The sequence below is a fragment of the Hakea prostrata genome, chromosome 7 (genome assembly GCF_041222555.1).
Source record: "Hakea prostrata isolate BN-2017 chromosome 7, UWA_Hpros_2, whole genome shotgun sequence".
In the NCBI taxonomy this organism is placed as follows: Eukaryota; Viridiplantae; Streptophyta; class Magnoliopsida; order Proteales; family Proteaceae; genus Hakea; species Hakea prostrata.
The window spans coordinates 1307882-1321534 of NC_142606.1; the positions used below are offsets into that span (position 1 = coordinate 1307882).

General features: G+C 41.6%; 3 protein-coding genes across 4 annotated transcripts; 1 reads left to right on the plus strand and 2 right to left on the minus strand.

Annotated features, from left to right (window-relative positions):
• Positions 1–333: 333 nt before the first annotated feature.
• On the plus strand, positions 334–3247 carry LOC149008830 (LEAF RUST 10 DISEASE-RESISTANCE LOCUS RECEPTOR-LIKE PROTEIN KINASE-like 2.7). Its single transcript, XM_089162199.1, has 3 exons — positions 334–1391; positions 1556–1633; positions 1780–3247. The coding sequence occupies exons 1-3, from the start codon at positions 536–538 to the stop codon at positions 2961–2963; spliced, it is 2118 nt and encodes a 705-aa protein (XP_089018325.1). The 5' UTR covers positions 334–535; the 3' UTR covers positions 2964–3247.
• Positions 3248–3650: 403 nt separating this feature from the next.
• Positions 3651–6406, minus strand: LOC149008831 (LEAF RUST 10 DISEASE-RESISTANCE LOCUS RECEPTOR-LIKE PROTEIN KINASE-like 2.1). Its single transcript, XM_089163321.1, is given in 4 exon segments — positions 3651–4528; positions 4530–5218; positions 5342–5428; positions 5569–6406. Coding segments are annotated over 4 exon segments (2151 nt in total). The 5' UTR covers positions 6392–6406; the 3' UTR covers positions 3651–3976.
• Positions 6407–7501: 1095 nt separating this feature from the next.
• On the minus strand, positions 7502–12179 carry SCL1 (SCARECROW-like 1). 2 transcript variants are annotated; one of them, XM_089163433.1, is made up of 2 exons: positions 11739–12179; positions 7502–9665 (listed from the first exon to the last, which is right to left on the minus strand). In XM_089163433.1, the coding sequence occupies exon 2, from the start codon at positions 9482–9484 to the stop codon at positions 7661–7663; it is 1824 nt and encodes a 607-aa protein (XP_089019559.1). In that variant the 5' UTR covers positions 9485–9665; positions 11739–12179; the 3' UTR covers positions 7502–7660. The 2 variants fall into 2 exon arrangements, with proteins under 2 accessions (XP_089019559.1, XP_089019560.1); XM_089163434.1 differs by lacking the exon at positions 11739–12179 and adding an exon at positions 11393–11677.
• Between the last annotated feature and the right edge of the window lie 1474 nt (positions 12180–13653).

Genomic DNA, 13653 nt, shown 5'->3' on the forward strand with positions numbered 1-13653 from the left:
TTTTTGGGTGACTCTTACCAATTTCAATTGGAACTTTCTTCATAGAAATAGAAACCGGGGATTCACCCAAAAAAAAAAAAAAAAAAAACCGGGGCAGAGCAAGGCGAGGAGGACGATCGATGTGACTTGGGCCACTTGGCCATGGCAAAGCGTTGCAGAGGTGTAGGATACGGATTCCTGGGCTCTCTCTTCTTGTTTAGCGTGACTTCCACGATCAGTTGATTTTCGGTTGATTTTTTTTTTTGGGTAAGAGTTGACGGTTGATCGTTGACACCCTCATATGACACGTCCAGAATACAGTGAGGCTGCTGCCAAATGACAAATGAAGAATTGCTTTGACTTTGACCTTGACCTTGTGCGAGGAGAGGAGAGGAGAGGAGGCTTAAGATGAAATATGGCCATGAATTCACTTCACTGGCTCGTTCTGAATATTAATTATTAGGGTTGAGACTTGAGAGAGAAAGCTTTATTAAGAGTAAGGAATTGTAGGGGTTCTAGCAAATAACCGTCTTCTTCTTAGGCAACCAACAAAGAGATGATGATTTGGAGCCACCGAAAATTTCAATTTCACCTCCGCTGCTTCTTTCTCCATCTGCCAGTCTTCGTCGTCGTCTTTACTTGTAACTTCCAGATTGTCTCTTCTTCTTCTGATGACAGTAATATCATCTCGCCCTACTATTCTCGGTGTTACCCGTCCACGTGCGGCGAATCAATCGTTCGATACCCGTTCGGGCTCAACGCATTGTGCCGTGGTGCATATGTAACCACTCATTGCGACAACGGAACCGTCTTCTTCACCGACGACGAGAGCCCCGGATACAAATACAAGCTCCTCCAAAACCTCACCCGCCAAGTCTACTCCAATCAGTCAGTCAAGATCGTCGATGTTGCTCTTCAGGGTTGCGGAACAATCCCTGATTTCTCCGGTCAATCCTCCAATTCGATGAAGTGGCTTAACGGGGCCACCCATTATGATTCCGACTACTATCGGATCGTCACTTTTTTCAATTGCTCTCAGAAACCCGATGAGGAGAGCTTGAAGAAGCTAACCGAGTCTCCTTGTTTGGACTGCGGCGAGGAGACTACTACTCCTCCTCCTCGGAACTTGAACTTGTGTTATTATTATGACGGTTACTTGGATCAGGTTTCCAATTGTAGAGTTTATAAAGCCATTATCCCTCGCAAGGTCTTGGACAACATAACAGCGGCAGCGGTCGGCAATCTTAGAATGGTGCTTCAGCAGGGCTTTACGGTTCAATGGGATGACAATTGCAATTCTTGCCCAGAGAAAGGAGGCGATGGGAGATGTGGCTATCTTGACCAAAACAGACCAAGAGGCCAAGAGGTTTGTTTCTGTCCTGACGGGGTTCATCCACAGAATTGCTACGACGGTAATTATTAATTAACTTGAACAACTAACTAACTCTAACTCTCTCTCTCTCTCTCTCTCGCTCAGTACTCTAAATAAATAATATACTGTACGTTTTGTGTTTTCAGGCCTTCCTTAATTAAATAACTTCTTTATTTACTTAGTAAGAATGATTTTTCATAAAAGGGCAATATATAAAAGTTGATGATGGGGAGTACCAGCGCCGACACAAGAAATGGATTCTGCCATTGTTCATGGGTTTAGGTAATTAAGAGAGATTTGCTTGCATTTTCTGTCGAAAAATCCTTTGTGTTGACGACCTGCAGCCACCTGGCCTACAAGAGTGGAAACGCCATTTTGGGTTTATGTATGTGGTTCTAATTTTCTTTTTGCTTTCTCATCGTGGGTAGGTATTGGGCTGGGTTGTGGATTGTTTGCTGCTGCTGCATCTACACTTTATTTTTATTTTGACCGAAAGCGTAAACAGAAGCGGAGAAGACTCTTAAATAATGGCCAAGATGAGCAAGTTCTGAATCGCTACCTTCAAGCAGATTACACCACTACTCCAGCTTCGGTGGAGACTTTCTTACTCAATTACACATCAGGAAGGCCTACCAGGTTCTCTTTCAAACAGCTTAAGAAATACACCAACAACTTCAATTGCAAGCTAGGTCAAGGAGGCTTTGGCTCTGTTTTTAAAGGAGAACTTCCCAATGGTTTCCTCGTTGCTGTTAAATTGATTGACGAGACTGACCATAGTGAGGTTCAATTCCTCAATGAGGTCCTAACCATTGGGAAAATTCACCACAATCATCTTGTCCGGCTTCTTGGCTACGGCTTTGAGCAATCAAAGCAGGCTCTCGTGTACGAGTTCATGAAGAATGGATCCCTTGACAAGTTCATTCATGGTAGTGGTAGAGGTAGAGGTGAGGAGGATACTGTTGAAAAGTTAAGTTGGATTCAACTTGTTGATATTGCAATTGGGACAGCAAAGGGGATAGCCTACCTTCATGAAGAATGCCAAACCAAGATCTTACATTGTGACATCAAGCCTCATAACATCCTTTTGGACGAGAAGTTTCAGCCTAAGGTCGCAGACTTTGGATTGGCGCAAGCTTTGAATACGGAGAAAAGTCATGTCTCAGTGGCACAGGGGGCAGGGACTCCAGGATATGCTCCACCAGAGATGTGGTGGAAAAGTTGTGGTTCGGTGACTGATAAGTCTGATGTTTATAGCTTTGGGATGGTAGTACTGGAAATGGTGGGGAAGAGGAGAAATTATAATTGTGATGTCAGCAGATCAAGCGAGATGTACTTCCCTGAGTGGGTTTATAAACACCATGTGATGATGAATGGTGATGGTGATGGTGATGGTATTGGTGGCGGCACAAAGTGGCACGAGTGCCATGGGATTGAAGAAGAGGAGATGGCAAGAAGAATGGAGGTAATAGGCTTATGGTGCATTCAGTTCAATCAGTCTAGGCGACCTTCAATGAGGAAGGTGATTGACATGCTGGAGGGCAATTTGGACATTCAGATTCCTCCCCCATCTCAACCTGGTTGGGAAAGTGGGATGCCAATTTCACCTCACTAGGCCATGATCGAGACATACGGATCTGGATAATCTTCCAAGTGCAGCTAGCTGCTGCTGCTGCTGCTGCTGTTCTGGTGATTCATTTGGAGCTATGTTGACCAATGTAATAATATTAGAAACTTCAAGTGTGGCTAGTGCTTCTAGTGATGATGCATCTGGGACTGTTGTAATACTGTTTTCATTCCATCTATCCTCCGCCTTCTACAGACCAAACTGATGAGCAAGCCTAACAACAACAATTCTTTATAGGTCTCCCAGAGAGGAAATGTCAATAGATTTCAGAATCCGTGCTTTAATTTTCATAAAAAATAAGTTCCTAAATTGCTTTAGTGGATGAAAATAAGAACGTAATCCTTCGATAAGTTAAGGTTTCTTATCTTCTCAGTCTCTCGATCATGTTAAACAATACCGTGTCCTCACTGTCGTTCACCCACTTGAGTACACACCAAGCAGTTCTTGAAGCAACCGAGTCGAATCAGCCGCTTGGATACTCGCCAGAAAACAAAATGGAGGAAAGGCAAATGGAGCAACAGAACGAGAGATGGAGGAAAGGGATGGGAAATGTGGGTTTCTTATTTCTAAAACCGGGTTTAGGATGGGTTTTGGCCAAAACAGGTCATACAAATGGGTCACTTTTACTTAAAAAGCATTTAATTTAATTTTTTTATCTCAACCATTTATTTAGAATAAAACACGTGTCATAGTGTGGTGCTACACTGCCGTGCACAATGGACAGATTTTTTCCATTCCACAAGGAACCCAACTTCAGAGGATAATAACGCGATCGAGTTTACAGAAAACATTCATCATTAAAGATAAACTAATTGAAATGTCACACAACAAAATGATCCTAAACAATGACTTGCAGGTTGCACACTTGCACCACCATGAAGAAATTATATGTATGATCTTCCAGAATAACATCTTTTAATTGGGAAGGATCTATTATTTGTATGATCTTCCCGATGCATCACTAGAAGCAGCAACGCTTAATTGAACCTTCTTCGATCTAGTCACCTGCCCGATATAGGCCCAGATGTATCAGTAGCAGCAGCAGCAGCAGCAGCACTTGAACTTGAACTTCCTTCTGCCCCGCTTCCCACCTGTGGTAAACCTGGAATCTCACTTCCCCAAATAGGATTTGCAAATGGTGAGGGAGGAATGGGGATATCCATGTTTCCCTCTAGCATCTCAATCACTCTCCTCATTGAGGGTCGCTTAGATTGATGGAGCTGAATACACCACAAGGCTACCAACTCCATCCTTGTTACCATCTCCATCTCATCTTCTTCAATCCCCCGACACTCGTGCCATTTTGAGCCAACATTTTTTTCATCGCCAATAATGTTCACTACATGATGCTTATAAATCCATTCAGGGAAGTACATCTCACTTGATTTACTAACGTCACCCTTGTAATTCCTCCTCTTCCCCACCATTTCCAACACTACCATCCCGAAGCTATAAACATCGGACTTATCAGTCACCGGACCATAGCTCTTCCACCACATTTCAGGTGCAGCATATCCTGGAGTCCCTGCCCCATGAGCAAGTGAGGCGTGACTCTTGTTCCCTGTTCAAAGCTTGTGCCAATCCGAAGTCTGCAACCTTGGGCTGTAATTTGTCATCCAAGAGGATATTATGAGGTTTAATGTCACAGTGTAGGATCCTAATTCGACACTCTTCGTGAAGGTAAACTAACCCCTTTGCCGTTCCTACTGCAATATCAACAAGTTGACTCCAACTCAACTTTTGGACAACATCCTCATGTTTACCATGAATGTACTTGTCAAGCGATCCATTCTTCATGAACTCGTACACAAGAGCCAATTTTGATTGCTCAAAGCCGTAGCCAAGAAGCCGGACAAGATGGTTGTGGTGGATTTTCCCAATGGTTAATACCTCATTGAGGAACTGAACTTCACTATGATCAGTCTCGTCGATCAATTTAACAGCAACGGGTAGACCATTAGGAAGTTGTCCTTTAAAGACAGAGCCAAAGCCGCCTTGTCCTAGCTTGCAATTGAAGTTGTTGGTGTATTTCTTGAGCTGTTTGAAGGAGAACCTGGTAGGCCTTCCTGATGTGTAATTGAGTAAGAAAGTCTCTACCGAAGCTGGAGTGGTGTAATCTGCTTGAAGGTGGCGATTCAGAACTTGCTCATGTTGGCCATTAATTAAGAGTCTTCTCCTCTGTTTACGCTTTTGATATGAATAAAAAACTGAGGCAATAGCCAATCCGAGTCCCAGAGCAATACCTACCCATCGATCATCATATACATCATAGAAAAGCAAAACAAAATTAGAACTAAGCCTCTCGAAGAAGTATATTAATGTCACCGTTGGTAGGTCGTCAAGTAAAGCCAAATACTACCTCCTACCTAAACCCACGATCAACTGCTTGTTGTTCCGATTCTCCTCCTGTCTGTGCTGATAACCTCCATGATCATATTGTTTGATCAATTGTCCTATCGTGAAAGAAGATAGATAGAGAGAATATTGAGGGAGGGAGGGAGGGTTTAGTTTCTGAAATCAAGGATGCATTTTCATCAATTCATTCGCAAATTAAATTAAATTAAATTAAATTAAATTGTGTCAACTTACTTACCATCTGAGCAATTTTTGGCGTGAATCCCATCAGGACAGAAACAAACCTCGTTGCCTCTCATCTTGTCTTGGTTAAGATAGCCACACCTACCATCATCGTCTTTGTGATCAGTAGTACTGGTGCATGAATTGCAGTTTTTATCCCAGACAACCGTAAATCCCTGCTGAAGCACCCTTCTAGGATTGCCGACAGCAGTTACGTTGTTCAAGACCTCGACGGGGATGATAGCTTTGTAAACTCTGCAATTGGAAACCTGATCCAAGTAGCCGTCATAGTAATAGCACAAGTTGCTAGTAGTGGTGTCACTGTCACCGCACTCCAAACAAGGAGCCTGGGTTAGCTGCTTCAAGCTGTCCGGGTCAGGCTCTTGGGAACAATTGAAGTAAGTGACAACCCGATCACTGTCGGAACTCAAATAAAGAGCACCCACAGTGAGCCACTTCATGGTGTTGGAGGTCTGACCAGAGAAATCGGGGAGAGGGCCACAACCCAGAAGGTTGACATCGACGATCTTAACGGAGTTGTTGGAGTAGACATCGTGGGTGAGACTGTGGAGGAACTTGTATTTGAATTTGGGGTTCTCGTCGTCGGTGAGGAAGACGGTTTGGTTGCTGCAGTGGGTGGTTTCATACGAACCACGGCACAGTGAGTTGAGTCCGAACGGGAATTGAAGGATTGATTGGCCGCATGTGGAGGAGGAGCACTGCGCATAGGAGGAGGAGGAGGAGGAGGACGACGACGACGACGAGGAGGAGAAGAAAACAGTCTGGATGAAGAAGAGCACGGTGAAGCTATGCTGGTGACTTTTAGGTTTCTTCCGCATAGTATTATTAGTGAATCTAATCTAATCTAATGGATGAGCGTGTAGAAAGAGTTAGTACTTTTTTGGTAGAAAGAGAAAGAGTTAGTACTTGCGCTGGTGACTTGTAGACTTGTAGTAGGTTAATTGCCTGGGGGGGCAAGAGAGAGAAGAAATTTTGGCTAAGTTCCCTAATCCCCATCCAGAAAAGGATAGATAGAGAAAATGACCCCTGACTTGGTCCACAATGGCCGCCTTATTCCCCAATTCCGGCCAGCTGTACTATGACCGATGAATCCGCGAGAACAAGTCAAGAAAGACCTCGAAGATTTTCTTCTTTTCTTTTTTTTGGGCTCTTCCTGGACTCACCAGAAAGGACCCTTCCTTTAAGATCAGTATTATTATTATTATTATATCTTTTCGGATTTGAGGGTTAATTCTTCCTTCCTTCGGTCCTTGCTATGCTTTGATTCACTGCTGATCCTGCTCCGGAGGCATGATAAGCACAATCAATGAATCATTTTTCAAATTAAATGAGTGCTTTTCTTGAGAGGAAACGTCTATATATATATATATATATATATATAGACAGGGAGTTCTGGATAACGTCATCCTCATTACTCTTTTAAGACTTGGCATGCAACTGCACAGCAGGTCAGCAGCACCTCTTCTGCCTTTCTGTGTACGGAGGTGAGGCATGGGCCACATTCTGCTCTCACATGGCGATCGAGCATGAAGGATGCCTTTCAGGATATTTTTTTCAGATCTAATTATTATTATTTATTAATGTCAACGGATCTCCTTTTCTAATTTACAGCCTGAGTTTGCAATTGCACCTCGTTGTGCATGAGAGAGATACTTCTTACGTATTAATATGGTTTTGCGATCCACTTTTGCCTCCCTAATAATCCAACTACTACGAGATCGAGCATGTTTCACAAGAATAGGTTGTGAGAAAACTTAAATTTGAAATATTATAGAGGAAGAGGAAGAGGAAGAGGAAAAGGAAGAGGAAGAGGAGGAAAAGAAGAAAAGGACACCAAAACATCGTGAAAGAAGTCACTCATGTAAGAGAAGAGGGCTCCCCTCTTGGAGTACGGTTGTTCACGCAAAATATCGCTCTGTTCCCCAGCGTTCAAGAACAAAAATACTCTTATTTCCTCACCTAAACAGATATATAGAGCATTCTTTCTAATCATCCTGATCCATGCATAAGATATACATACAACAAACAATAATAGAAAGCAAACACTGCAACAAAAACCTGCGAATGATCTAACAAAGAAACTTGCATCATTTCCATGCTGAAGCAACGACCAGCATTTTCTCCTCCCATCCAAAGTGAAGAGCACCGCCCTCCTCCTTTACATTGTACCTGTCACAGTACTGCTTTTGAAGTTTCCGGATGTTGTCGATCACATATCCACTGAGTGGACACGACTGGAATCCAGCCATCATCATTCTTGCCCTCCATTTTCCTGCAACCTCATACCTCTCTATCCTTTCTTCACCTTCGCACGCCACGATATTGACGATTTCTCGTGCCAGGCAATGCTTTTCCACATTTATCCTGTCTGAACTCTCCCTTGGCAGTGTTGCATCAAGCGATTCAAACACGGCTGAATAATAATTGTAGGCCTCAACAAACCTTGGGAAGAATGGGGCAGTGTTGGTGTTAACATCTTGCTCGACCACCGTCACCAGTTTTGGATCCAAGCTCTTGATCATGCGGAGGAGCCGGTCCCGTTGGTTCACCGTTGAGACACTCTCATCAGGCATGTGGTGAAGCTGGAAGGCAAAGTTGACAATAAGAGCTTCACTGGGGCGGCAGTCCAGCATTGCTGGGGTGACATCAACAATGTTGGCAGGCACAGCTTGGAACTCAAATGGCACCCCAACTGCTTTAGCAAACTGCTCAAGACACTGACCAACAATCGTTAGGCCACCCACAGTACGTTGCACCGACTCCGGGTCATCCACTCCAGTAACCCTCACATGGGGTGGCTTACCAGGCCGAGCTGCCACAGTTTGTAGCAGCGTCATGTACTGGCTCCCCTGGTTTACATCAAAATCTATAATATGAACTCTTTCTTCATCTTCAAATACCTCTGCTATTGCACCATTGGCAGCCATGAACCCAAATTTGAAACATGGACAAATTTCAAAAAGGATCTGCATTGCAGCGAGGCGGTCCTTGGTAGGTGGCTCCTTACATTTCAAAGCCTTGTATAGGCATTTCCCAGAAGCAGCCAAGCGGGCTGCAAGGCCTTCAACCATGTAGGCTGCTATCCTATGCGCAGGGTCTCCTTGGATGGAGACCAACTGCCTGAGCTCAGTTATCATGGCTGATGCTTCTTCCATGTTGCCTTCTGAAATAGCTGCAGCACATTCAAAAAGCAACTGCTTAGCAGATGGTGTTCTAGACGGATTTGGGCTTGAAACATGATTTAACAGGGATATCTCCTTGTTGCTGCTGATGCAACTAAGATTAGAGTCTGAAGATGATGATTCCTTTGGTGAATTAGGGGAATTGGCCAGTAGTAGATCCTTGACAGGGTCTGACCATTCACCATCAATGTCCATGCACTGGTCCAGAACAAATGCTTCATCATCATAATCATTGTCATTCAGGAGTTCCCTCTCCAGTTCTTGAAGTTTAAACCTGACATCATCATCATCCTCATAATCTACTGTTCCATTTTCAGGGCTCTGTCCATATAAATATTCAGATGAGGATTGAGACTGATATCCACCAAGGTTTCCAGTGGCAGCAAAGGAATCAAAGGGGCTCTGTGCAGCAATGGAAGAACATGAGACTGTCATCAACTGATAGGATGACGGACTCTGTGGAGAGAAGACACTTCTTGGAACGTCGGTGCTTGATGGGTGGCAAAATTCAATCCTCGAAGCATGAAAATCATCACCAGGGGATTCAGAGTGGTACTGCTGGTTGTAACTCTCACGACAGTAAGATTCAGGTCCATACTTGAACTTGTGTTTATCTAGATGAAATGCTTGAGAGGACAAACTGGTGCTGTCACTGCTGCCATTAAGCATGTAGAGTTGAGATCTTCCATATGAAGAGGCAGATGGATCTGCCGGCTTAACCAAAGACATTTTATCCCTCAAAAGATGTAAAGGAAAGGTGTTTGTGCTGTATATATTTTGTATTCGGTGCACCAAAATCCAAATCGTCAGCTAATAGTTACAAAAAGAACTAACTGTCATGTCAGATCCTCCTCAGCAAGTACACCAATGGTAAAGAAAGACCAGAACAACACCGTAGCCACAAGAATGCCTGGATTCAGCCAAAGGATGGACAAAGTGATGATTAGCAGATTGCAATGTCTGAAAAACGCAAGATAGTAAGACAGTAACTGAATCCTGTACTAAAACTGTTCAAAATCAGACTTATGAATGAGATAGCTATGAATAATGCTCACTTTACCCTAATGAACAAACTTAATAGTAGCGGAAAGCTCATAGATCTGATTAATTATGCACCCTGTTGAAGTCTGTACCATCACATCTCCAACAGAATAATTTGGTTCATTAATATAATAACAAAACAATGTTCTTGAACTATGCAAAGTCCAAGTTCAAGGCTCTTTCACCTTGTTGGTGGCCACATGTGTGTGTCTGTGAGAAAGAGAGAGTGGAGTTGGAAATAACTAGAAACCCTTTTGAGCGGGGAATACAGAATACACAGGAGAGCAGTGCTGCAAGAACAGACAATTGATGCCTCCAAATGAAGAGGGCTTTCCTGGTCTGGGCAGTCCAGGGGTACTGGCTCAAACATCTGCCATAACCAGTTGGATAGAACTTAAATTTTCTGATAGGTGGATCCCAAGGTTCCCAGCTCACAGGTCATGTGTCAGTTCAGCATGAAAACGGGCCAAGCAACAAAATAAAGCTCTAAAAAATTCCAGGAATACTGAGAAGAACTAGCAAGACTGCATATACCAAAATGTTGAGATCCAGGGGAGCAGCTCAAATTACAGACAACCTCATGAAGATTTAAACAAGACATGTGACAATGTAATGATCAAAATGTCACGATACAAAGAAGAGGGTATATGGGCAATAGCTGACCAAACTATGGGAAACTTTTCCATTTCAAAGCTCATTTTGATAGCCACCATTTCTATTACAGTCCATGAATATAATATAATGAACACATTGGAGCATCCGTAAAAATCAGAGCAAGATGCCTTCAATGAAAACCTGCAATTTTCTAGAAAAGTTACAGTATAAGATTGTCTTCTTCAATTGAGAAATAATAAGTTAGCCGGTGGTATGAAGCCTTTGTTTTCTGTCATATCATTCTTTTCCCTAGAAGATTTCATCAACCAACAAGGCCCAGTATTCAGGTTCTTCAAATCACGGTGACCAGTGGATAAGAGCTTAGAAGCATTAAAGCAAAAAAGTAGCCAGCAGTGAGTATTCTCTAATTTATACACAAGACAGAGAATGAGAAGATCCACATCAAGCTATGCCTTAAACAACAAACGAATGCTGAGGGGATAAAAATGACAGATCAAGGCGATCAAAGAGTACAAAGCTTTCTATATTTAGCAAGACCACCAAGTTCAGAAAAATAAAAGGCTAAGCTTTCTTTGGATGAACTATGAAGCAACAAATTAGAGATAGGTAGAAAATAAATTTCAGCAGAATGCTAATTTAGAGCATAGATTTTAGGCATAAGAAGAAAATATATTTTTCTTGTGGAATATGTTAAAATTTCCTTTATTTTTTTTTCTTTTAGTAAGATCCAGTCCAATAAAAGAAGGGGGCGAGGTGGAGACGAAATATTAGTCTGAGATATTAACGCCTAATACAGAAGGTAGAGATCAGGTCAGGAGAAAGCCAAAGAGATCATATCACCAGTCATATTCCGAAAGAAATAACTACCAGGGAGAAAAATCCCAGACCTGGCTACCAAAGATAGAACGTTGGGGGTGTTAAACATTAAATCAACGGAAAGATTGAATCAAAAAGACATATATATTTTCCCGGAAACCTTACATTAAGAAAAGCAGAATTCTGACTTGCGAGAAATTAAGAGCACAGCCTAGTAAAAGCAAATTGGGCAGAGATGAAGAAATCTGAAAACCTAAAAAAATTCTCAAATCTGTAAAAGAATATCAAAAGAGGAATTACCAAGAAAAAGAAAAAGAAGAAGAAGAAAAAAAATCGTCTAAAGTTTCCCAAGTCACTCCCAAATTCTAACCCCAACAGTCAAATTCAAGAACATGGGTAATTTTCTAAACTGAAATTAAATATATAGATATATATATACATAAGATAGTAGGGAGAGGGAAGAGGAAGAAGAAACAAAGTTTTGGAAAAGAAAGCGGAAGGAGTAACTCACCAAAGAGCCACCACAACTGAGAATTTTGTAGTTTGTTTGTTCTCAACAACTCTCCTCCTTCCTATCCTTGGTACTAGAAGGTTTCTTTATTTTGATCGTTCTTCTTGCTCTGCACATCTCTCTACTTGGGTCTTTCTCCGTGTTTCTCCTCAACAACAATAATAATAATAAGAAATAAGAATAATAAGTCGCAAAGTTGCTCCTGTCCTCCTGTCTTGTTCTGTTCAAACTTCAAACCCACTAGTCCGTCTGTAAATCAATCCCTGAGATTGATCTTCTTTTTCTTCCCCTTGGATGAGAAATTCGATCCTCCTAGCCCCAAAAGAAAAAGACACCTGTCTGAACACCTCCTGTTGACTCTAAATAAATAGTAGGTTAGAAACGGGTATTAGAAAACCATTACCATATATATAACTTTCACTTTCAAGCTTAAATTAATAATAAATATGTACTCTTCTAAGTTGTAATATGAATATGATCAGAGTTGACTGTAGAGCAACCGAGCAGATAGCCCCACACGGTCACTGGACTCACGAATCCCACATTCCCACCTTCCCACCTTCCAGACACAGACACAGACACAGACACAGAGACGAATGATTTTTATGAAACCCGGTTTGGTTTAGTTTGTGAAGGTATGGACATGTACAATTGTACATGGTATCATAATATACCGATACCGATACTGTTTGGCTTTGTTCCGGTTCTCGAGTCAATTCTGTGGGACCAGCTGCTAAACGACGCTTCGTGGGTTGATGGTTGATAGTTGATAGTTGATAGTTGATACATGATACATCGCATCGTTGATCCTAGATGCAGGAGCATAGAACGGAATCAGGATATGGAACATATTAATATTAAATTAAATTAATACATTACTTAAGTGTTGTCTAGTGGGGTTTGGTGAAGACGGTATTATGCATTATGCTGCTGCTACTTTTTCTTTTCCGAGTCTAGACGGTGCACCTAACAAACTCACTCTTCAAGACTTCGACCTCTCTTTCTCTCCCTTTCTCTCTCTTTCTTTTAGGATAAGGATGAGAATAATGACTCCATTTTCTCACGGAACTGGGACCCACTTTCTTTCTATTTTTCCATTAACCAGACAACAAGTAACAACTAACAACAACAACAACAACTCTTTAGTCGATTATTTTAGTCTCTTAACCCCCACCCCAAAACAATAAATAAGTATAACTTCTTATCTACGGTCCTGATCAATGAAATAATTTCTAAATATTCATGGCATGAGATTTATATATACGAAAACCATAAATTCACGAGCTGATAATATATATATCTCTTTCTTTTCTTCTATGCGTTTTCCTTTTCGTTTTAATGACCAATATGGCAAGTCTCTCTACCTACAATTGTAGAGAAACACACCCCATGTAACACGCAATTCTAAGATGCAAAATATGCCCCAAGCCGCCAGAAAAATCAAAATTTCTTTAGTTTAATCTCAAGTTCATTAAAATAAACTTGTGGTTTGTTGAAACCATGGTGTTAATGTTGTCCAAGCAACAACAACAACTAGTTGTGTTTCTTTTGATTCTGATTGACTGTCATTTATTTCAAAATAATCATAACTTAATCTCATCCTCAACTTAGGAAGTGTATGATTTTGATAATCAAATTTCTTGAGAAAATTAGTGTCGACTCTTCTTCACATGTTAAGATTTAAGGAAAGAGGATAATTTTTCCTCTACAAAAGATGTTTTAGGTGCCCATTGGGTTTCATAAATCTTTCCTTCTGTTTCTAGGAGACGAGTGATTCTTGCTCTCAAAGAAAAGAAAAAAACAATTTCAATACCTTCTCCTGCCCTTCCAATTCCAATGATGACAACAAAGTGAACGAAACATAATATCTAGAGTTTATATATGAAATTTGTCAAAATCAATCAACACCTTATAG